The 25585-nt window shown below is 36.1% G+C and overlaps 1 protein-coding gene across 3 annotated transcripts in view; it reads right to left on the minus strand.

Moving 5' to 3' along the window:
- Window positions 1-2922: 2922 nt before the first annotated feature.
- The window catches only part of cbfa2t2 (CBFA2/RUNX1 partner transcriptional co-repressor 2), a 40400-nt gene continuing 17737 nt past the window's right edge, over window positions 2923-25585 (minus strand). For 2 of the 3 annotated variants that reach the window (XM_073870532.1, XM_073870534.1), the window contains exons 2-11: window positions 18152-18295; window positions 17291-17532; window positions 17115-17204; window positions 8455-8636; window positions 8073-8320; window positions 7910-7995; window positions 6422-6629; window positions 5932-6000; window positions 5569-5765; window positions 2923-4216 (exon numbers count right to left, since the gene is read on the minus strand). In XM_073870532.1, the coding sequence (XP_073726633.1) occupies window positions 3929-4216; window positions 5569-5765; window positions 5932-6000; window positions 6422-6629; window positions 7910-7995; window positions 8073-8320; window positions 8455-8636; window positions 17115-17204; window positions 17291-17532; window positions 18152-18295 (1754 nt within the window). In that variant the 3' untranslated portion in view covers window positions 2923-3928. The remainder of the gene's footprint in view (window positions 4217-5568; window positions 5766-5931; window positions 6001-6421; window positions 6630-7909; window positions 7996-8072; window positions 8321-8454; window positions 8637-17114; window positions 17205-17290; window positions 17533-18151; window positions 18296-25585) is intronic. The other variant, XM_073870533.1, reaches the window with a different exon arrangement.

Below are 25585 nucleotides of genomic sequence, written 5' to 3' on the forward strand. Positions count from 1 at the left end.
CATTCTAACGCTATCTCATGGTAATTCGTAAGTATTTTACGAGATGGCTAATTCATTAATTGGTACAACCACATTTGTACATTTTGCACAATGACGTTGCCTCGTGACATTGGGGTTAGAGACGGGCTTTTTTTAATAATAATTGTACGTTTTTCCATGATTAACTTATGTATTCATACAAATTAGCAACAAAAAAAAAACTACTAAATAATGTCTCAATTAGTATTTTTGTCTTGTTTTAAATCTGAAAATTCTTAAATTGAGATACATTTACTTGGTAAGCAAAGTGGCTTAAGATATTAAGTCTTGTTATTGAAATAAATGATGAAAATCAAGAGGTTTATACTTAAAACAAGCACGAACATCTGTCAGTGGGGTAAGAAAAATAAACTTAATTCCAGTTTCAACTTAATTCAATAAACTCAATAAAGGTTTATTTTTCTTACCCCACTGGCAGATATTTTTACTTGTTTTAAACTTATATTTCATAATTTATTTCAGTAAACAACACTTAAAATCTTAAGCCACTTGGCTTATCAAGTAAATGTATCTCAATATAAGAATAGTTTACTGGAAAACAAGACAAAAATACTCAGTAAGACATACATTTTCTGCACATATAAAAATACATGAGGAAGATTTAATAATTTAAAAACTCCTGTTTTGACATTAACTACGCAGATGTTTTATTTTTGTCTGTTTTTATGTTCAGTGCCGTGACTCAATTCATAGCAGCTTTAATTTGTGCATTTAATCAACTGGTGTCATTGCAAAACACTTTTAAATGTCAGCCAAATTTTTTATAGTATCATCATAATAGAAAAGATGTTTGTGATGAGCGTGTAGAGATGGAGTTATAAAATATAATAACTGATCCTCCATCTACAGGTTGATGAGTGACATCTTTCAGGATATAAAACTAAATATGAAGATGAAAATGTTGAGAAATAAAATGCTGTTTATCACACTCCTACAAAATGTATTTGAGTGGTACAATAAGAGTTTTAGATGGTAATATTATTTAATTGAATGATTGCGTCATGTATTATGCTATTTATATATTTTTCTAAGATAATACCATGGTGTTACTGCACATGTTTAAAGACACATGATATTACAATGGCATGTTTTGGTAAATGTTTGTTAATGTTACTTCAGTAAACCTTGTATTAGTAATCACTGCCATCAGAAGACAGAAATATTTTGAATTATGCAGTGATTTTCTCTGATCCTCAATACAGATTATTAAATCCACACAAACTCATTTGACACATTACTGAGAAAGCACAAATACTTCTCTAATATCTCTAATAAACTTAATAAAAAGTATGTTTTTGAATTCCGATATAATTTAAATGGGACAACAGCACTGTTTTGTAAAAGAAGGTATTCATATATTTTAAATCTTAACCATGTAATAGACAATAAAATATAAAGTTAAGAATTTATGCTTATTAGACTTACAGGTTAGGGTTTTTTTATGGGTCAAAATAAACCTCTATAATCAAGTTAGAAAAAGATGTTGCTGCCATCTGGCGGTAAAAAGTGGAAAAACACTTGACTTTTTAGTCACGTGACCCACTATGGTCGTTGGAGGGCAATAAACCCCCAGATTCCTGCCAGACCTTCCATTGGCGATGTTTATATATTTCGTGGAAAATTTCTGTATACTGATGGTTGTTGTCCCCCTCACAGCCAGAGGCACATTGGCGCTAATGGCACAAAATTCACAAATTCCTTCTTTCTGGGTTGTCTTCTCTCGCGGCATTCTTTAAAAAAATAGCACAGGATTGTCTCCTAGTTGGTTAGTGCATTTTATTGCGAAACAACTATTGAGTATTTATGCTAAACTAAAGAAATCACTGCGGCAGATAGCTCTCTCGTGCCCTCCAGTGGGGCGTTCCCCTAAGTGCGTGACGTCACGTGAACCCACACGGTAAAAAATTTCCTTGGCCCAAAAATATGTTTTAAATGTATGCTAAATACATTTTGTAGAAATAAAGCTTAATAAATATATTTTTTTAAATGAAAAAATATATTTAGTTTTACCCTTCACATAATAACATATTTAAAAAAATGTATTTCCGGGCAACAAATACATTTCTAATTTTACAACCCATACTGCAAAAAAAATTTGTTTTCCTAGTCAAAATTTTAAATGTATAAGTATGTATAATAATACAAGTATATTTTTGCAGTTAAAAATATATTTGATTTTAATTTTTTTAAACCTATAGTGGGGCCATTTGTGAAAAACATTTTTCACAAATGGCCATTTTTTGTATATTTTAAAATGAAATATATTTTAAAGCATTATTCACGTTGCATTGGAAGAACTTGTATGTTACAAACCTCTAAACATAACGGGGCGGTTTCCCGGACAGGGATTAGACTAGTCCTAGACTAAAATAAATGTAATTATGGGGCGGTTTCCCGGACCAGGATTAGCTTAATCCAGGACTAGGCCTTAGTTTAATTAGGAAATATAACTAGTTTTAACAAACATTCCTTAATAAAACATTATCTGTGTGCATTTTGAGGTAAAACAAAGGGCACTGATGTATTTTAAGATATGTTAGTGCAAGTCGTTTTCAGTTTGGAGAGCTCTTAAAAGTGTTTAAGTCTAGGACTAGTCTAATCCCTGTCCGGGAAACCGCCCCGTTATGTTTAGAGGTTTGTAACATACAAGTTCTTCCAATGCAACGTGAATAATGCTTTAAAATATATTTCATTTTAAAATATAAAAAAATAGCCATGTGTGAAAAATGTTTTTGTAATGATATTTCAGAAAAATATTTCAGCACATCATTTTTAGGCTATTTTTTATATTTTAACATATATTTAAAATTATATTCGAAAATATTGTTGGCCAAAACAGTGTTTGGATATTTTGCATGTTAAAACAACCATCAAAGTCCAAAAAAAGGTAAAATTCTGTTTATTTTTTAATGTCTACTTCATACCAGAAGGAATTCTTGAAAAGAAACAAAATAAAGATTCTCTCGCTCACTTATATTTTACACATATCAACTTTTATAATGAAAAAATAATTCAACATATAGTGTACCGTATGAAACAAAGAAGACATCGATGTGTAAATTGAAGAAACTATGACTGCTCGACTCTAAATGTGAAAACAAATAAAACTATATACATAAAACAATGCTCCTGAGATTTCAGAAATAGCAGAAAACTGAACCATTCACATTCACAACCTGCTTGTGTTTGGTAGATTTAAAGTGTTTTTAATAGTCTACTTCACTAATCTGTATTTGTAGCATATTTTTGGAAACCCTGTCCCTGTTTTAAAAGCTGTCTGGTGTACAAACAGACTTTGATTCAATCCGATCCCATACGATCAGAGTTTGGTAGCCACATTTCCATAAAGATCCGGTTCAACTCTGATTATCAAAAACCATTAAAGTAAAGATGTCACACATTGACAGCTTTGGTGATTTCAATCCATTGGTTTTCTGTTATTGTATTGCTCTGATATTTACATGAGAGAAACCACATGGACGCAGAAACCAGCATGCACACGTACACATAAACACGCTCACAAAACAGTTTGTGCGTGTAGAGAACAGATTGCAACACCAGAAGACTTGCAGCAAATAAGCAAGCGACGCCAAAGCACGTCCTCATGTGTCTGTCGCATTTATTACTGCAGCTGATGGACGGCCGACAGGAAATAATGTTAAAGAAACAGTTCACCCAAAAACACTGATCATATGACACCAAACAAGGTGAGAAAATAAGATCAATTTTGATAAATTATGACACAATTTATATTTTTGGGTAAACTGTTCCATAAACACAACATCATGCATCCAATCTCTCTGTGATCTTGATATCCTTCCCATAGTTTTATCACATCCAGTGTCTTTCATGAGTATTTCACATCTGAGTGTTTATCGGGTCCATCGTGTTAGTGTCCGTTGGCGTCAGGTGTGCATGAGGACGCAGGTGTTGCCGGTGTAGAAGCTCTGGACGTGTTGGAGGTTTTCTCCAGACTGGGACTCAGGAGCGGGCTGCTCTCCGGAGCTTTGGCCAGGATCCGGGTGCTCAGGGCGGACATGGATTTGGGCTGAGCCTGAAGTCCCGGGCTGCAGATGAGATGGTGTCGCTCCCAGTCTTTGTGCTGACAGAAAGAGCCGCAGTAACGCGCCGCGTTGCATCCGCTGCACGTCTCGCTGGCCTTGCGTCCGCAGTTCCAACAACACTGAGAACGAGAAAGACATCGTAAGCTAATGTTTAACGGACACAAAGTTATAAAGCAATAAGCTCCTAACAAAAATACTGTAGTATATTTTAGTATTTACTATGGTAAACTTTTATATGATTCTTAGATACTACAGTGTCTTTTAACTTTACCATAGTAAATCTTCAAGTATACTTCAGTTTTTACTACTATCCTAGTGTAGAAAATATTGTGGTATACATTATCATAAGCCCTTTCACAGAGATTACGCAAAATATACGGAAAATTTATCCGGGATTTGTCTGTGATTCACACTGAACCATAACTTCTTGTTGCGATGACACGCACGTCCTCACACAAAACACAAAATGCTTTCCATGAATGTTACGGCAATGTTTCTAGGTCCTTTTTGTGTGAGCAATCCTAAAACATTTACAGGACGTGTTTGCATTGCGAATTAGGGGTTAAAGTGTAGTAATTACTATAATATACTATAGTATACTACAATCAGGATTCCCACACCTTAGTTAACTTCAAATTCAAGGACCTTTCAAGGACTTTCCAGGTTCAATACCCTCAAATTCAAGGACTAAATGTGGGGACACATTTCAAGGGAGAGCAAGGTTACATTGTGTTACCTTTTAAGATACATTGTTACAGTTCACTTTCGAGGGAACTCACGCTGCGTCACTGCGGTGACACTTTGGGGACGCTTCCAGGAGTAAGTGCGTCTGAATGTGTATATCAAATTCAACCAATAGTGAGGCTTAACGACAAAGACAGGCTGACGCGGGAGCCAGGAAGTATATCGCTATCTGAAATATTGCCAAAGACGGCATTACAGGGATGCAGGAAGTATGGCAAGGAAGACGCAGCGTCTTGTTCCCTTCTCAGTTACATACATTACCCGAGACGTTCATGTGTCAAACACAACTATGCAAAAAGCATTTTGGTATGAATCAACAGTCGCATACAGAAGATATAAGCATTTAAAGTGAACAGTTTAGCACGTGTGCTTAAAATTCTAGAATTTTTATGATATTATCCTACACTACACAAGGAATAATATGGATTTTTTTCCAGAAAACTTCTTGCATAAAATAAATTCAAGCACTTTCAATGACCTGTATCTATGTATGTATATTTTCAAAAACTTCCCAGGGCCTTGAATTTTTCCCCCAGATTCACAAACTTTTAATGATTTCAAGGACCCGTGGGAACCCTGTACAATTTACTATAGTAAATGAAGTATACTACAGTATAAACAAACGCAGTGGCTTTGACTGACATTAATCATGTTAATATGTTTGTCTGAGAGAGAGTAAAGTTTACTCATGTTAATGTGTATTTGTTAATGTGTATGAGAGACAACACTCACTGGAGTCCTCCTGTTCATTGATGACCTGTATGGCGTCCTCCGTTGCTTTTCTTTTGGCTTCAGCGAGGGTCTTCTCCATCTTGGCTCGCTCAGCTGTGATCATCTCAAAAGCTTTCTGCTCGGCTTCAGCCACGGCCTTCTGCACTTCATCCATCGCCTGACGCTTCACCTCATTCACAGCTTCCTCTGCAGAGATCACATGATAAAGACTAATTTATTACTTTTCTGGACTGCTGTGTGCATTTATTCTCTGTCTGATATTAACAGAGCTTGTTTTTATCACCGAAAGTGTGATTAATAAAAACCAAAAAGGTATTCGGGAGAAAAACAGGTTTCATGGGGTGCACCTTACCGGCTTTTCTCCAGATCTCATCAGGCACGTATCCAGAGCCGGCACGCGGCGGGACTTCTCTCTGAGAGTCTGTGAGAAACACAAACATATTATTATGAGCAAATGTAGATGTAAAGAGGGATGCATGTGAGAAACTGATGGGCTGTGTTTGGTTTGAGGGTTGGGAAGCGTTTGGACACAGATGGCGGTGAGAAACACGACCAGAGCTCGGCTTTAAAACAACATTCTGACGTTCTCTAGGAGTCTGGACCCAAATACAAGACACCTGCTCTATCAGCAGGCTCACAATCACACACACACACACACAACATTAACAAACACACACACGTGTATAAACACAAAAACATTTCTGCTCTGTGGTGCTGAGGAAATAACAATCATCACCACAAGGGGGCAGCAGCTCAGTGAAGCACACCAACCCAACACACTGAGATTAAAAGGACAAAATAATCACACTTTTTTATAAAACGAAAAATGTAAATATTCTCACCTGTGTGGATGGCGTCTGTGGACAGCGGGCTGTGCGTCTTGGCGAATGGGACGCCTCCCGACGTTGCTCCGGCCTTGCGACCGTCGTCGTGTGGACCGGAGCGTCGCCTCCAGTAATTCAGCTCCTCGCGATCGGACTCCTGACAGCGCCGCAAGACGCTCACAGATCGACGCGTCTTCTCCACCATATCCACAATACAGTTTAACACCTGTGAACAGGAAACACTCCTTTAACATCTCTGACAAACATGTTAACCATGTTAATCTTATGTACATTTAAATATGTGAATATAGTAATAATCTGGAATGGTTTATAAATGTTGGTGCCAGACATTTAAAAATACTGAAAATAATCGTATGGTGTTTTAATAGCAATCAAAACCTGTATTACTTGTATATCGTGACATATTACACATACATTTAAAACCCCTTAGCTGGTGGGGGGGGGGGGTGAAAAAGTGAAGTACAAATTCAAATGAATATAATTGTTTTGGTCTAGAAGCCTAATCTTGGTCTTGTTTAAAAGAAGAAGTTTTTAAGATTTTCACAGAAGTATCTGGAGCTGAAAATAATAAATACAAATATTTTTTTATTTAATTAATTTTTTTTTTTTCTATTCATTTAATTTTTATTATAATTAATTTAAATGTATAAATAAAAATAATGCAATAAAGTATATATTTTATACATAAAATTATCACAAAAAAATGTGTGTTACACTGTCACTGGTTTTACCAACAACGACCACTAGGTGCCAATGGTTTGCTGCATACTCTTGTCACAAATTAATAAATTACTGTCACTGCGTTATTATTATTACAGCAAAAAGGTTTTGAAATATGAAAACTACATTCTTAGACCTTTCTAACAATATATAATTTTTCATTAAGGTTTAAAATTTACATGCAAAATATTGAAGTAAACTCAGGTGTCCCGCTCACAGGACAGCGCCAGTATAAGGGTTAAATGTAAATGCATACAGTCGTGTTGTGACTTTTAATAACGGATAGTAATAATAGAAGAAAAGGCAATTTTTGTGTACCATACTCACGCACCTCACAAAAACAAAAATAGTTTATGGTAATTGGGATCAGTTTGTGGAACTCTTTGGACATATTGCAAAAATCATGTAACACGATTGTTCAATTTAAAAAAATGTATAAAAAAATGTACTAGTGAAATATGAACAAAGTGAAACATAAGAATTAATGTCTGATAAAAATGAACTTATTAATTATTAGATGTGAAGTATTATTGTGCTTCGAACTAGGGAAGTATATAAAAGAAAAAAAACAGTGAGCTATCTGTTTTGTGTTATATTAGTTTAATGAATAAAGGGGCATAAAATATAAAACTATGTCTTTCTCATGCTCCTATTCAGCATTGAAAGTTTTTATTTTGTTTTGGATGTGATTGTTTTGTTTTTGTGATGACATCATGGCTGAATAAAGGAATTTGACTTGACTTTGACTTGACTTTTGAGTCTTACATGATCTAAGTGTCTCCATTCCTCGGCCCATTCTCTCTCCGTGAGTCTGTGGTCCACAGGTTCTTCCCGGTAGCTGCCGTTAGTGCCTGAAAACCACAACACAACACACGTCAGACACAACACAAACACAACAGGTGTGTATATCTGATGTGCTGTTGTTTACCTGGCAGTCGCGGTCGGTCCTTCAGCTCTCTCAGTTCTAGTAAACGGTGCGGTTCTCTGTACAGGTGAGGTGTGGTGACGTCATCCAGGGCGTAGTGCTGGAGAGGGGGCGGAGTCGGGTGAATCTGGGCGGGGATCTGGAGGGGATGGGCCGGGCTGTGTCTGGGGGCGGGGCTAATGGTGCAGATTCGTTTGGCCGGTGGTTCGAGTGTGGCAGGGGGTCGCTCGTGAAAACCATTTTCTTTACTTCTGATGGGAAAGGAATCAAAACTGGAATTTTGGCATGTGTTTCTACATTCATTGTATCATTGGAGAGCTTCAGTACTTTACTGTAAGAGTATACAGTATGAAGGAGTGTATGTTTGTGTATGATGTGTTTGTACCTGTTTGGGCTGTGTCGTTTTGAGCTCTCGCTGGTCTCCAGCAGTAGTTCAGTCGAGTCAGGAGGTGACGGTGCTGTAGTACTGAGCAGGAGGTGTTCATGTTGAGAAAGATATTGAGCTGGAGTTTGTTTAGCCGCCCGGGCACAATGCAACAGCTCCCTCTGCAGTAAGGGCAGATTAGCCTGAAAAATATCAAGGAATGAATACATGAATATTATACCGCTATAGTAATCCTAGCATTTATACAGCGTGTACTTTCTATGTATTTTCTGTATGCATCATGTACCCATGTGCATTATTGCTTATTATACCACAGGGCTGTTGAATGCTTCATTCTGATTGGTTAAGAAAAGGTGTTGATTATTTTTCTGTAAACGCACACCTGACCTATCAAATGTGTAAGGAATAATTAATGATGATGGGCCATTGAATTATAAGAAAATAATGCACACCCGAGGTGGTAATGCGGCACGACGCGAGGCGGAGTATCATTACACCGCGGGTGTGCATTATTTTTAAATAATTCAAAGGACCGGAGTCAATTATTCCTCTTATACCCCGGTTACCACAAACATTGCTCTGTTGCCTATTTTTAAGACATTTGAAAAGTTAGGTGTGCGGTTATCAAAAAATAATGTATACCCATGGAACATTTCTCAACCAATCAGAATACAGCATTTAACAAACCCGTGGTATAACTTAAAATAACCACCAGATGCAATGTTTGCGGTAACTGTGGTATAAGAGGCATAATTAACTCCGGTCCTTTGAATTATTTAAAAATAAAGCACATCCGCTGTATAACAGCATTACCACCTTCTCAACGGCTCGTCATCAATTACGCAATAATGGTCCGTTGACACGTGGTGTAAGCGTTAACACTTCCCATTCACTTTCAATGGGTGACGTCATGCGTTGCCGAACTGAATTGTGGATCCGTCGGGCGCCCCATCACTGTCGTTGCTCGCGGCAGAAATTGAACATTTCTCAACTTTTCAAGCGGAAACGCTTGCGTCAGCCAATCAGATCGCCTTATTCAAATAACTCAGGCAGAGTCAGCCAATTAGGTTAATGGAAGAGCGGAGCATGTGTAGCGCATGGGCGGAAATCCCGGGGGGGTCGGGGGGGACAGGACCCCCCTATCTGAGGGTTGTCCCCCCTAAAATATCATTAAAATATGTGTATTGAAAATAATTTAATGATTTATAATACTTAAAATAGTTGTGTAAGAAGTGAAACAATACAAATGCAAACGGAGCAACAACAAAAAACGTTTTAAACATTTTGATTCCCCCTCCCTTGCCTCACAATGGTTTGGTCCACTGCCCGCGCCCCTTTTACCTCACCACTGACACACAGTCCGGTGGTAGAGAAGTGTACCGAGCCGACGCGTTAATCAGCTATATACCTACAATACAACGTTTCCCATCACTTATCAGTTTATCCTCATATGTTTTAAAATTGGACTATTTTGACATATAAACATGAACATATTTCGTTTTCTGAGAACAGAAGCATAAACGATCAAGAAAACATTTTATGCATTCATGCAGAGGTGAGGCAGAGCTGAAAGTAACAAATTACATTTACTCACCTTGCTGTAACTGAGTTTTTTTGTGTACTTTTACTTTGAGTAGTTTTTAAAATCTGTACTTTACTTTTACTTAAGTATGTTTAAAGTATTGTAGGCTACTTCGCTACATGTTAAATCATATCCGTTACTGATTAAAAATAAATAAAAAAGTAAGGTGATAAAGACGCGCCATGGTCGGATGATTGATTGATGGGCGGGGGAACGCGCATAAAGAACCATGGAGAGGGACGAGACAGGCGCGGGCTTATGCAGACCCTCAATTCAATTCTTACGAAAGAAACCCCTGGCCATTGACGCAAAGCGATTGTTTTTTAATTCAGGTAGGGTTCATGCTCTTGAGTAGGGATGGGCATTCGATTAAGTTTTCTTTGTCGATCGTCGGGAGAATTAACGATCGACTATCGATTAATCATTAATATTTTTATAATAAAATTTGTTATTTAACTTTTATACTTAAAAAATGCAATGAATACAAATATACAGCGTGTTTTTCCTCGATGAGACCTTTATTACAAGATCAATTTGTGGCAGACAGTTAAACTATGTTTCAAACATATATGTGCGTGCATGTGCGGTGCTCTAAAGCAGCGGAACCTGCAGCTGCGAGCCAGCGTTCTTAAAAAGAGACCTCATTAGTTCCAAAAAAAAAAAAAACAGATTCATGTTTAACATTAAATTAAACAAAAAAATAATACTTAGATCTGAAAGGTTTTGTCAAAATGTAACTCAAAATTATTCAAGCCAGAAGAAAGTGCAAGATATTAGCCTTCCTAACATTAGGCTATAACAAATTAGGCTACTTAAAGCCTCGTGAAAAATAACTAACTTTAGTAACTCGCATAAAACTTCTGCACCAGTCTACTGATTTTTTTTGAGAAATAAAAGCATGTTTTGGGGTCAGACGGGACCGCAACCCATGGTGACCGTCAGTCCAGCCGCCCCCGAAAACACCCGCTCCTAGGAGACTGACCGGCATGCACAGGTACCTCAGCGCTAACTTGGCTTATTCCGCATACAGAGTATGTGTGAAACAGCGTGCGTTTTGTGAGCCCCATTTACCATTGTATAATTATACTAACATAGTCTTTTAGTTTTTATTTGTTGTAAAACAACAGTAGACACAAATTTACTATGGTCTCCAACTCCACAATATACCATAACCATGTTATTTGTAGTAAAATTGCGGAAATACAAATCGTTTTTAATCTGCAAAAAAAAAAAAAACATTTTCACAATGATAAAATCATGGCTAATTTTCCTAAGGTAGTAATTACAAAATTATATATGTTTGAAAGACGGAGATGCGCACCTGTCAATCTATTACATAACAGAGCGAGGCCAGAGACAAACGTGCTCCTAAACGGGAGTAATATGGAATAATGTGTGCATCTTTGAATAACTATAATTTTAAATATATTTTTGTCATATAAAGTTTTTAGACATGGCCTTATATTGCTTTTTTCACTTCTAGTGCTCATTTCAACTTATTGTGCGGGTATCTGCGTTTTTGACGCATTTACCTCAGAGATTATTTTAGTAATATTGCTTTTTTCCGGTAATAATAATACAATTTATATTTCAATCCTGTTTCATTGTCTGTTTATTCATTTCATTATGCTGTTATGTTAATGTGAGGATATTTATTTGCCATATGAAACGTGCCGTTATATGAATACTTTTGTATAATATTCAAATGATATGCGGAATAATGTGCATCTTTGAATAACTGTAGGAATACAGTTGCTTATTTTTGTCATAAAGTTTTGAGAAATAATAATATTGTGAGGATTTATTTCCATATGAGACGCTTTTTGTCGTTGAATACTCTCGTTTATTATTTGGAAATCATATACATACATAGTAGGAAATATATAATGTGGAAGGGTAGACTTGCAAAGTTACTCTGCTTATTTTTATTTATGATATATGTGGAGATAAATAAACCATTGCAAAACTGCTGATTTGATCCATTCAGATCCTGACCACCAGGCTAGAGATTTTAAACATCCTTAATACACACTTACTAGTCTGTCAAATAATATCTAAAATATATTGTTTTGTAAAAAAAATGATGCTTTGTTCTATTGTTTATGCGGAAAAGTGTTCACAGAAAGTGTCAATCACATGAACGTTTTATATGGAGAATAAGCGGTCAGCAGCGCACTGCAACGAGTGCTTGACGGATTCGCCGCACACATACGCAAACGCACTGCATACGGAGTATTTGTGAAACAGGAGTAAAATAAAAAAAATGCATTTGATTAATTGATAACAAATTACGAAATCGACGAAATTCTTAACAATCAATTATCGATCGTCGATTAATTATGCCCATCCCTACTCTTGAGTACGGAGTTTGAGAATTGCCGACCGGGTTTTAACCGCTAATTTGCACGACGCGTTTTTAATACATGCGCATTATCTTCCGAGGTCTAGCAGCTTTGCGTCAAGTCAAACAAGTTAAGAACGTCCTCGAGAATGCGCAGATGATTAGACATTGCAGAGAGAGAGAGAGATTGAAAGACATCAGGTACACACACAGGTCTGGGAGCTAGAATACAATAAACGTGTAAAGGATGTATAGTGTATAGCCATGGCACTCATCTCATTATACGCTCATTTATGTATATAGTTTAATAACATAATGTATGTTACCAGCAATACATCAATTACAACCTTACTATAGTGATTGTATTTACTAGCTGCTGACCTCATATTATTTTTGCTTCAAAAGTGCATAACTCACCTGTAAAAATCATTAAATAATTCCACAAATGTTTCTTAAAAAAGCTTTTTATTTTATTAACCTTTGTTATTGCACTTTAATTGTAGAGATGTTTACAATTAAAAACATAGTTTGAGATGTATATATCCTTCCTTTGTGAACTAGGCTATACTAGAAACCTCTCCCCGCTGTAAAAAAGTAACTTTTACTCTTAAAATTAAAATGACTTACTTTTTACTTGAGTAGATTTTTAGACCAGTAACTTTACTTTTACTTAAGTAAAATATAATTAAAGTAACTTTACTTTTGCTTAAGTGGAATATTTTATTACTCTTTTCACCTCTGCATTCATTAAAATTAAATTTGCGTCCGTTTATAGAGAAAGAGAAACGTTTTCTATCTGTACACATTTCCTTGCAAGTACAATTTTGCCTGTATTATTGGTGTCCCCTTCAAAAATTGTTCTTGAAAAATTTTATGTTTATTGTCCCCCCCAACATTTAGATGAAATTTTCGCCCCTGGTGTAGCGGTCACTGTGATTGGCTGTTGGCCACGCATAAGACAAGCCTTCTGTCAAGCGTTAACGCTTCTGTCCCGTGTGAATGTACCGTTAGAGACAGATTGTGTTTTGAGATTGAAAAGTAGTTTGGACAAATACTAAGTGTAAACACTTGTGTTTCTTTAATAACATATGAGACAAATGCAACCAATCTGCGCTGAAGTAAAAGGAAGACTTGATTTGGGGTGATGAATATTTCAAATTTGCATACTGTGTATTTATCAAATTTAGTTAGTTTTGCTATAATTATGTCCATAGCATCCTCACGTACATGCACTTAAGAGTCGGTCAGTCCATACGGCTCTTTTCAAAGTTTAAGTCATTGGAAACTTGTTTCCTGAAACCATTTTGGGAGACGTGATAGCAGGGGCGTAGCCAAAATTTTATTTTTGGGGGGTCCTATCTTAAAATGAGGGGGCAACTATATAACAAATATATATATACACATATAAAAGATGTAGATGGCACATTGTCACCGAATTTTTATGAACTCTCATGCAAAGATGACAGCGTAAGTTACGCACAACAATGCGTGACATGAGCTAATCCAATCAAGTTTGAAAATAGCTGCATTTTACCGCGTAGCATTTTGATTGGTCAACATTTTCTTATTTCATTTTAAGCAATTGGAAATCTAAGGGGGCCGGACATGTAAATGAGGGGGCCAAGTCCCACCCAGTCCCCCTCGTGGCTATGCGTGATAGGTTATCATATACAGTACTTTATATTGACAATGTAAAATGGCACGGTTTGAACGTGGCCAAGCGTTTATTCACTATAGGAAGATTTACTCATCATGTGGCTTAAACTCAATGCAGTTGACTAATGACTGACCAGGACATGTTTTGCATTCTTCAGATATCAGCTCAGATGAAGAACAGCTCAGGGTTCATTTCTCTACGGACCCACCGAGGCTTTAACTCACACGAACACTCCAAACAAACCTAAAGCATCTGTTCCACATCACTAAATCTTCTGTTTGCTATTAAATCCAAGACTTCGGCTTTTACTAACATCACCGTCGAAATGGTCTGTAAATCATTCGGCCAGAGATGAGAAATGATTTTCAAGACTTAAAGCTAAAACGCAACAGATTCAGAGGTCACTTCTTTAAACATGTGAATCTAAACATTAATAACACACATAATACATCTAACAGACCGTTTTGTTAAACCATTTGGCTAAAGTTGACAGGTTACAGAAAAGCTGTCGAAAGGTGATTTGATACCTAGTTAAATCTAAATGATAGTCTCCTTTAAAACCTCTTTCTCTTTAGTAATCTACATCTGATTCATATGAATGAATCAGTTCATTTGAACAGGTTCAGTGAAGCTTGACTCACTGATTTGTTTATAGTCATCGCTCAAAAGTACTGCCAGACATCCTTAAGCAGTTTTCAATTTTTAAGCATTTTTTGCAGTTAAATATTTAGTTAAATTCTGTCACTTTGTTTATCCAGATACATTTATCTTCTGATTTATTTGTGTATCTGATGTCATATTAATAATTAGTATCAGTGATTTATATGAATGATATTTACAGGATACAGGATTTAATAGCATGGTTTCAAAACAGAGCTTTAAACTATAAAAACACCCATACGGGAAAAAAAATGTGCCAAATACATTTTGTAGAGAGTAAAGCTTAATTAAATATATTTAGTTTTAACCCTCATATCTTAACATAGATTTCAAAATGTATTTCAGGGCAACAAATATATTTCAATTTTACAACCAATACGGCAAAAAATATATTTTTCCTGGCCAAAAGAGTATAAACGTTTGTATAAAATGTATAAAGTAGCCTATGTATAAAATATAAAATAAGTATATTTCTGCAGTTGAAAATATATTTAATTTTAACATTTTCAAACCTGTTATGTTTAAAGGTTTGTAACATTTTCTTTCAATACAATGCAAATATAAATGCTTTAAAATATATTTCAAAATATACAGAAAATGCCCCCCAAATTTTTTAAATTATGTATATGTATCCTTTATTTTATGTCTTGCATTTGATCAGTATTTATTAGTTTTAACTTAAGCCTGTTCTTTCTCACATATGTTGCCTGTCATTCCCAATCTTTAACTTTGCAGAATATCCAGACAGCCGTGTTAATCGTGATCGACTTCACACAGACCCATAAAAGAGTTTGTGTGTTTATAGTCGTGTTTCACACTTCTGACCGCCTGAACGTTTCTGAGAAAAGAAACACTAAACTTCACAGACACGCCGTCATAAATTACCGACAGAAATATGACCTGCATGTTTTCCTTTTACTCTTTTACATTTTGTACCATGATATAACCGTCACAAACTGACTGAAATAAATGATGAGATGATAACCTTGAATAAAGAAGTGAATCAAGAATCAAGCGAGGTCTTCATTTATGCCATTTCATAGTCTTGCTATGAGTAATCTATAGCCAAAATAAATTTGAATTTGGTTACATGTGATTTTTGACAATAACTTAAGATGACCGGTCTGATTTTCAATCATGTAAGCAAAGTTAACAGTGATTACAAACTGTTTGCTTTTATTTGTTTATTTCATTTATTTTTGGGCTACATTTAGACGTTTAATACATTTTTACTGACAGCCCAGATTTTGACTTGTTTTAGCCTAGACATCTTGCCTGTGTTTGGACGCGTATTAGATGTTTTTTAAACGCAAAATGCTTGCTTGGGTGATTCTCACGAAACCATTGAAACACCACAGCACTAATGATTTAAGCTTTAAAATGTGTAATATAGTAACATTAAAAAGCATCAGAATTAACACAATACTGTGTTCTACCTTGCACAATGTGTGATTTCAACATAAGAATTTATAATTGGAAATTTTATCTCATTTTCTGCTGAAATTCTCATTACCGCAATGTGTCCGGCTGTGTTTGAACATGCGTTATGTTGTAATTTAATCAAATGAACACAAAAATATTAAGAAAAATAAATAAATGGATGTTTTGCTAGACTACTTTAGATGACAGAAAAAATATTTACTGAATATTCATGTATAATAATAATGAAGAAAAATAAGGAAAATTATGTGTCCATGCCTGATGTTCTCATCCTCCGCAACACTTTTTGAAAACAGTTTAAGTACACATACAGAATTTTTATAAAGTTTGATTTTGAGTGACCAAGCACATGGACCAGTTACTTCAAGATGGCTACCAGGTAAGATCATTTTTTACAGTTAATTTGAAATATTGTCTTGTCAGAATGCTTACACGACATTTTGATTATCATTACCGCAACAGATGCTTATTAAATGTTAATTTAATTAATAGAAGCATAATACTTTGATTTTAAATGCATGTGCAGAATCTCCAAATTATGTTCTTTCAGGTTTGTCATGTCATTTTGAAAATATGTCAGTGTTGATGTTTTCTGACTGTTGCGGTAATGAGATTTTTTAGGACAAATTTTTTAAATTATGTTACAAAAAGTGTTAAATAAGTAGTAAAAGTTTTATAATTAATGTTCCCATTTACTCCAGACTTTGTTTTTCAATGTGTGGTGGGAAAAAAAGTAAATTTAAGCAATTCTTATATTTTCATGCTTGACATTTTTAAAACCAAATTTTCGTGAGAATCACCCGCTTACTTATATCATTTCCACCTCTTCAAAAATCCAGAAAGAAGATGAAAAGTTAAACATGAACTTTCTGATTCATGTTACCGATCTTGTTCAGCACAATTCAAATAAAATCTAAATAAGTTTCTTTAAAATGTCGTCATAAAGAAGAGCTCCGAGTACTAAATAAATAGTCATTTACCTTTAAGAAGGGAACGACGAAGGGTCTTAATGGGAAGTTTGTGGCTTTATGCAGTCTGGAGTGAAACTCTTCAATGGTGACTGTAGAGTTCTGTAGATGACAAGAAGAAATTAATTCACCTTAAATCTGAACAAACTACACATCTGAACTTGACTCGTAACATCTGAGAGACGCACCACCAGAGCGAGCACAAGATTTCGAACGCTTTCTCCGATCTCAGGTGAGATGTCATTGCCAAACTGTTGTATCGTGGTGAGAAATCTCTTCAGTTTGCTCAGCTGTCGAGCGCCGCAGGTGGCTGGGAGCTGCTGATTGGACAGCAATGAGGAAGATGAAGATGATGGTCCATTACTGTAGCGTTGAGGTGGGGATGGGATTGCGTTAAGGGTTGGCGGGGAATTATTCATCCCATGGGTCACTTCAGGAAAGAAGAAATGAGTTTAAAGGTGAGTACTAATAAAAGCACGATCATAGAAAGAAAAAAACATTATTTAACCCCTTACATTCTGCGAACCGCCAGTGGGTCATAAACTGCATCATGAAATTTTTTAAAAATATATATATATATATATATATGATCAGTTGTGGAGCACAAAGTTTTCTGTAAAATAAGATATTTTTTATCAATTTACTCTAAAGTGTGTGAGTAGATGACTCTTTAAAATTCAGGAATGCAAAAATTCTAATTATATTGCAGAAGATAAGTAGATGATGAATAATATTTTAGCTACATCCTAATTCATACATTTGTATCTATTTTGTATTATTATTCAACTTGTTTTTATAAAATAGTAAAAAGTACTGGCTTTTATACTACTTTAGTTTACTATTAAAACTGCAAATGATGTCACTCATATATAGGAAACCTGCTGTATCTTTGTTTGTAAGTCAACTTGTGTCTGGTAAATGACTAAGGGGCAGTTTTTGGAAAGGGCTTAAGTTTAGTCCAAGACTCACAATCTCAGACGCTATATATATATAGGAAGGTTCAAATAAATTTTGGGATACAGATATGAGCGTGTATGTGCGATGCTCACGTGCTGTGGTGGAAAACACTGCAGGTCGCGGGCCGCTGGGGTTTACTGAAGGTAATGGAGGCATAACGGACACCGTTGGTCTTGAATGAGTCTTTCCATCCACTGGGGAACCGGGCATGGCAGGAACCTTCTTCTCTACGCCGTCTGAAAATGAGAGCCAGACAAGGAGATAGAGATTGACATCTTATTTTCTTTGCAATCATGAACGTTTTCGTTTTGCTTGTTTGGAAATTTCCATTAAAATCGAATAAACTGCGATACATTCAGGGCAGAAGAATCTGTGATCTCATCTAGCCTGACGAAACCTCGCCACAGATAAAAGTGCATGTGATCACAATCTAATAATTCCTTGAGCAGATCCATCTTGTGTTTGCATCATGACGTTATCATCTTTTCCAACTTTCCCAGAAGCACAAAAAACAGAGATGGAATTGAGATATATGCAGGCACACAAACGGCGCCATTGTGTCTCCGGCAAAACAATTAACGGCGCTTCGCATTGATATGCAATCGATGCATTGATATGCAGCTCCGCTTTAAAGAAAGCAAGACAATCCAATTGAATCCAAAGCCTAAAATCTGCATACATTGTCAGGCTATCCAAACCAGAGACTTAACCGATATGTAGAGACCTCCCTTACTAAACCCATCATCTCCTTTCTGCCGGACACCAGATGTTTTCTACTCCCAAACAGCTGAAGTGCAAATGAAGCAGGTTTTGTCCCTGGGAAGAATAGATCATCATTGAGCCGGTTTGAGAAGGAAGAATCGGGCCATTTCACGCTCGCTAACTAGCCTTCACAAAAGCCGTCAAGAGCTAAACGAATACTCGTCGCCTGTGAATGGGCCACCGGGCCCAAAAGTCGTAGATCAGAGGATCTTTTGTTCAAAAAAGAGCCGTGAGAGCACTATCGGCCTCATTCTGAGTATATCAGACCGCCGAAACTACTTTTACAAAGACGACTAATATACCCACACAGATCGAGTTGTCAAAGGTCATGAAACGCTTCTTACGGGACGACTTTTCATGCGCGGACGGGCTTCTCTCGGTGAAAGGCCTGTTTTGTTTAATGTTTATTCATGGGAAGCTAATGCAGTGAATGTGTTTCTTCTTGAGGGATTAATGCCTATAGTTTTTAAATGGGCCTCTTAACTTAACAATGAAATGCAAGGCAGATTTTAATGGGATTGTTAAAGGCGCCCCAGCCAGACCGAGACCGAGATGTTTCATTCCAGCCGATAGAAACGGCATGCATACAACGACAGAAGACAATTAATCTCACGACAAAATGTCCGAATCATTTCACCCAAACATCAAGAAAAATATTGATTTTGACAAAACAAAAAGCTTATTTTAAACACATTTTTAGCATGGTGTTAATTAAAAATACAAATTTCTCCTCCAAATTCAATGCATCAAGGCATTTTCTATTTATATTTTATACATATTCACATTGCAGTCATATGCATATGTTTGTTTTTTCACATTACAGTAATTTACACAATGCAAAACAGGCTGTATGTCCATGCTAATTATTTTTCCTTTAAAATTATTTGGGTGAGTTTTGCAAGATTCACCTATAAACAAAACCGATATTTCTTATTATGAACTCCAAACAAAAAGGCCAAATTAAATCATATTCATATCCCAAACGGCCGCAGTCACAGGTGCGACACACTTTTGCAGACACGAACACACAAATCTTGTGGTTGGCTGTAACACCTGAGCCCTCTGTTCTGGGTCCTTCAGGCGCACCTTCTTAACGCCTGACTGAAAAATCACATGACATCTTTTTTTATGTACACCTGTTTCCTTCCTAGGAGGCAGGAAGAGAAGAACACGGACGGACGGCGAGAAAACAGGAGAAATGTGGAGACAGGAAAGCGAGCCATTTGGGTTAATGCCACACCGTAGGATGTACACAAACTCTCTCCATCCGCCTTCTGTTAGCAGAGATTAAACCTGCCGAGATCTACAGCACAACCAACAGATTTATCATAGAAAGCCAATATACAGCTTCTACTTATTCACTAATAAGTGCAGAATTGTGAAGCTTGTGATCAAAACACATACTTTAGAAATGAAATATCTGACTCAAAGGCCATGTTATGTTTGCAAAATAGCTGCTATACTGTTGATCTCATGAAAATACGTGTGTATTTTTACGTTAAGTGTGGTTGTACCACACATACATTTACTTATGTTTTCATACACACTGAAACGTATAATATCGACGTGTTGAAAGGACTAATATGTTAATTATTTACATATTAACAGCTTTGCAGACGTACAGATTTGTATGAATTCCCATTCATAAACATTAAACTCGCAGGCATTGGCGTTTCTTACTCATATTAATGACATGTTTTCAGTCGTATTTATTTATTTAAGACAGTTTACTCATTCACCTAATGAAATGTTCATGACTTTCAGATAATTACACAATATTAAACAAGACTACACTTTAAAACCTTAAGATCAATAACATTTCTGTAATCATTAACCATTTTGTAATATTTAGTTTGTTTGCGATTCAAAAAAAGGTGTTTTAGACTATGTTTACATGGAAACGATCTAAAGAGAAAACGCAAAAGTGGCATTGCATTATCACTTTTTATTCCGCGTTTATACAAGCGTTTTGAGGGGGAAATCTGCGTGCATTTTGCGTTTTTAAGCCCCCAAAACACAGTCGCCGTGTAAACGAAAGGCACATCCAATAAAATATTTTTACGTTTTCATCCTCAAGCATTCATCAGCGACCGTAAACGTTCGTTATGAATTCAATTTTAAATATTGCGCCTCATGAAGCTTTACGACACATTTCTTTATGGCAGTGATATCAAAGCTCATGTGCTACATCACAGATTTGCGACATTGCCATCTTTCAATCAATGTACTTTTGAAATTTGAAATGAGCTACCCAGTCTCACGAAATTTCGTGATATAGTCTTGTAACTTTTTGATTCTTTTTTCGTTTTTTTTTGGTGATCGTATCACAAATTTCTATTCCTGTGTAATTGTCACATATTGGTTACTCAACTGCTTTTTCCTATTTTCAAACCATTGTCACTTTGGTTTAGGGTTAGATTTGGTGTTTGCGTTAAAATGTCACTTTAAGTATTGGTTTATAAAAAAATTCAGAATTTTTTAAATATTTTCTGATTTTTAAACAATTTTTAAACCTGGGGTTAGGGTTAGAGTTGAGATTTGGGTAAGGATGTCATTTTATGTAAATCTAATCCCTAGACCACAAAAAAACCCACATAAATTTGTGACAATATCACGAAAAAAGAATCAAAAAGTTACGTGACTATATCACAAAATTTCGTTAGACTGGGCTGGAAATGCGCGCCTTGATGAAGAGAAGCTGGATTAACTTATCCGTCTATTAAAAATTTCTCAAATTCCAGAGATGGGTAAGACTGTTAGCGGCTAAAATATCTTTTACATGCTATATTGTTACTAAACATTTCCTATACATTTCTGTCCATTACACTACAGAATATTTTTGTATTTGGGTTTAGGGTAAGGTTTGGGGAAGGGGAAGGGTCGTAACATTACAAATAAAATACTTAAAAGGGAAATTATACAGCAACTTTTTTTGTATGAAAGATTTGTAAATGTTTTACGTTTTGTAGCTGTAGAAACGTAATAACGCTACGATTAAATGACTATGTATTACCAGTGAGACCAGGCTGCGACCACACATGTATTAAATGTTAGATTCATGTTTTATTCATGGGCAATAAATGCTCATTTGCCATTTTAGAATGAATTAACCAATTTTAGCCTGTAGTTTCCATGTCCATGAAAATGAACCATTTTTGGAGACATATGGCAGGTGTAACGCCTTGGTTATCCTTCACTGAATACGGCCCATGAGGCAAAAATCATTTTTGCTCTCCACCTGTGACCATCACATTTGGGAGACGAGCGCACCGCAGTAAACACAGTTGCAAACACGCAGCTGCGGCACGAATCTGAGCAGGTGCGATGTGTGCTCACTAACCTGAAGAGTCAGACAGAGTACACAGGTTTGTTAGCACAGCTAGAAGATATCTGTTCAGATCGATATTTACTGACATGAAGCAGACTTGCGGCCTTACCTAAAGATCACCACCTGTCACAAAACCATAATACTGTATGCATTCAGTGTAGAAGCCGAAGAAATGACAGCTTAAAATATCACTGCCAAAATCTGGAACCAAATTAATTAGGGGTGTAACAATAAATCGATTGATTACATTTCTCTTACGATACGATGCATCAATGCCACACATAAAATATCGATGTGAGGTACCTTTATTTTGACACTCCCCGTGTCCTCGTTCTTCTTTGACGTAACGCCCATCTAGGTATTTCCGCTAAAGTGCGCATTTTCGTTTATTTTCGTCTGCTATTGTCAGCAAATGAATGCAATGCAGCAACAAATAATAATAATAATAATAATAATAGTGCTGCACAATTAATCGCATCGCAATTGCAATCGCGATGTCAGCCTGTGCGATTATATGACAGCCAAATGTTGCAATTATATTAAATAAATAAATGTGTGGACTTTCTGATAACAGTTTGATGATTTTCCTAGCTGTTTAAAAAAAGAAAGAAAAACGAACAAAAAAGGCAGTGCACGTGTGTGCGTCGTCACTTATACCAGAGCGAAGATGGATGCAGAGGAGGTTGACAGTGATCTGGTAGCTAAAAAAAAACACTGTCTGTTGTATGGTGGTATTTTGGATTTAGGATTACTGACACTGAGCAGTTGCTACATCACGTGGCAATACGAAAACATTTCTAGTTTTACAAATACACATTTTAGCTAAACTGTGTGTGGATTTTCCTTAAAACCCATCAAGTTGACCCATGATACCATTTAGTATAATCGCAATCGCACATCGCAATATTAGCATCAATAACCGCATTGGGAAAAATTACCCAAATCGTGCAGCCCTAAATAATAATAATAATAATAAATAAATAAATAAATAAATAATAATATAATAATAATTGTTACTGCTATTGGATGCAAATTGTGGGTTTGGAAATATTTTGCATTTGGAAAATGGATTGGACCAACAGTTTGGCAGAAAACCTTTGCCAGCACCAGCTGAAACAATAAAGACTTTGACTGTTGCCATCATAAGATTGATTTCATAATGACATTTTTTTCTCTCATTTATTTTTCTTTATTTTAAATAAGTGTCTTTTTTCTTAGTTTGTTGTTGTAAATGTTCGGAAAATTACGTTCATGTTATATATTTTGGATGCATTTGTGAGGTATTAAAAATGGGCTTGTAATATTAAAGTATTGATAAATCAATCAAATCATAATTGCATCGAAGAAATGTTTGATATATCGGCAAATATCACATCACTGGTGGAGATAATCGACACTGTATTAACCTTTACTTGTACTTTTCCAGAAACACATAAATGAACCCGAGCTGATTTGGTTGTGACTGACTATATAACCAAACCCATCTGAATAAAGTTTACTCCCCCCAAAAACATTAAACGCTGAAGCACAAAGGATCAATTTAAAAGCCCGGCCTGTCTTTGTTTAAAATGATATATGAATTTCCATTAAGAGCGGCTCAATGCAGCTCGGCTGAGTGTTTAGAAATCATTGGAAGGCCGGGGAACAAAAGCATTGAAAGCATCGTCCCGCCTCTGGCCACAACAGCAGCGAAACAGACCGACGTGGGGGTTGAGAAAGATGCTTCGAGTCACGGATACAAAAGGGTTAAGCTATCAGATCATTATGTGTGTTGTGTCCTTCTGTTCCTCCACCATATGGAGCTGATGGGGTGCCAGAGGACAGCTGGATTCTCCAACAGTCACCTGTGGTCCAGACCCACAGCAGAACAAAAATGATGACATCCATTTCATATCTCAATTAGACACCAGAAATTCATAGAAAGAGAGCAAAATTTGTTTTGATCTCAAAGAAAAATGTTTTGTTTTTTCTCATGAGCAAAATCTCTCAACAGCATTTTAAACTGAAGATACCATAAATTTTTACTTTTACTGTTTGTGTCTGTTTTAATTCATGCAAATGAGAATAATCCCGGACAAAGTTGCTTAACTAGTTACTTAAACCTATACATAACTGATACATCTCCACTGCGTCTCCTGAGCTATGAAAGAGCAATAAAATCTTCCTTTGGGAAGGGAAAAGGAAGAGAGAGTTTTGACAGAATCAGAGAGAGCGAGAGAGAAAATAAAGGAAGGCAAAACAAAAGCTGCACCTGGTGCCTATCAGTCCAAACACACGCTGACAATACACACACATCTGTTCCTCTCTCACTGTGTGCATGCATGCGCGTGCGTGTGTGTGTGTGTGTGTCAGCAACAGGTTAAACCCTTTGAGCATGTCCACGAGAACGCAATTCAATCAAACCATTGAAGAAAATGACTGGGTTGTTTGTGATCATGTGTAGCCTAAGGATACATCCCTGGAGACCCATGAGCTCAACTTTCAATTTTTTATTAGGATAAACCTTACACCAATGCGTATTAAGATGTTTATCAATGCTACAGGACTGTGCTTCAAGTGCAAAAGATAAAACTACATTTACTCATTGTTGTCACAGTTTTGGCATATTGGATGAAAATGCATCATGTAATAAAAACATTTATATGATCCCAGCTTTGTTTTTATTGAATTAAGATTAAGAATTAAGACGACGTGAACGTTTTAAAAAAGTAATTCGTAATGCAGCTTTAGCTAAAAAATGCATTTTGTTACTTTGGTCTCCACCACAAAATCAAATCTCTTAAAATGTGGATTTCACAGATTACTACATGGTTACCTTTTCAAAACCTACGTGCCATTCTTTCCAGACGCGTCCTGTCCAGGATTTCGGGTGCGTCTTCTGGAAGTCGTATTTGTCGATTGCATTCTACATAGAGGATTATTATTATTATAACAGAAAAAAAACGTTACATTTTAAGGCAAGAATGAAACTACGATTGTATGTCTTTATGTTTTTAACTGAATGGCGTATGCGGTCATCAAATACGACTTCCGGAAGATTCACTGAAATCCTGGACAGGATGTGTCCGGAAAGAATGGCACGTATGGGCACCCTAGATGGTCTGCCATTTGGAAATATATTAAAAGAGCTCTCTTAACGATCATGCAAGAACTGCTTTTAATGTCCTTTAAGTTTACGTCCTATTTATAGAATGCTTTGAAAAAATGTGACCTTCAGATTGGTTGACGTATTTAGATATTTGTAGGGCTGGGTATCGATTCAGATGTCGAATCTATCCGATTTCGATTCTTGGTTCGATTCCGATTCTCGGAGCGATTTTTAAGCTCAATTCAATTCAATGACTATAGATTTAATACAAATACTTTATTTATAAAAAGAAAACAGTGAACATAAGTTTACAAGTGGGTGATTAATAAAAATAATTTAAGAGCCACC

The sequence above is a fragment of the Misgurnus anguillicaudatus genome, chromosome 8, assembly GCF_027580225.2.
Source record: "Misgurnus anguillicaudatus chromosome 8, ASM2758022v2, whole genome shotgun sequence".
NCBI lineage: Eukaryota > Metazoa > Chordata > Actinopteri > Cypriniformes > Cobitidae > Misgurnus > Misgurnus anguillicaudatus.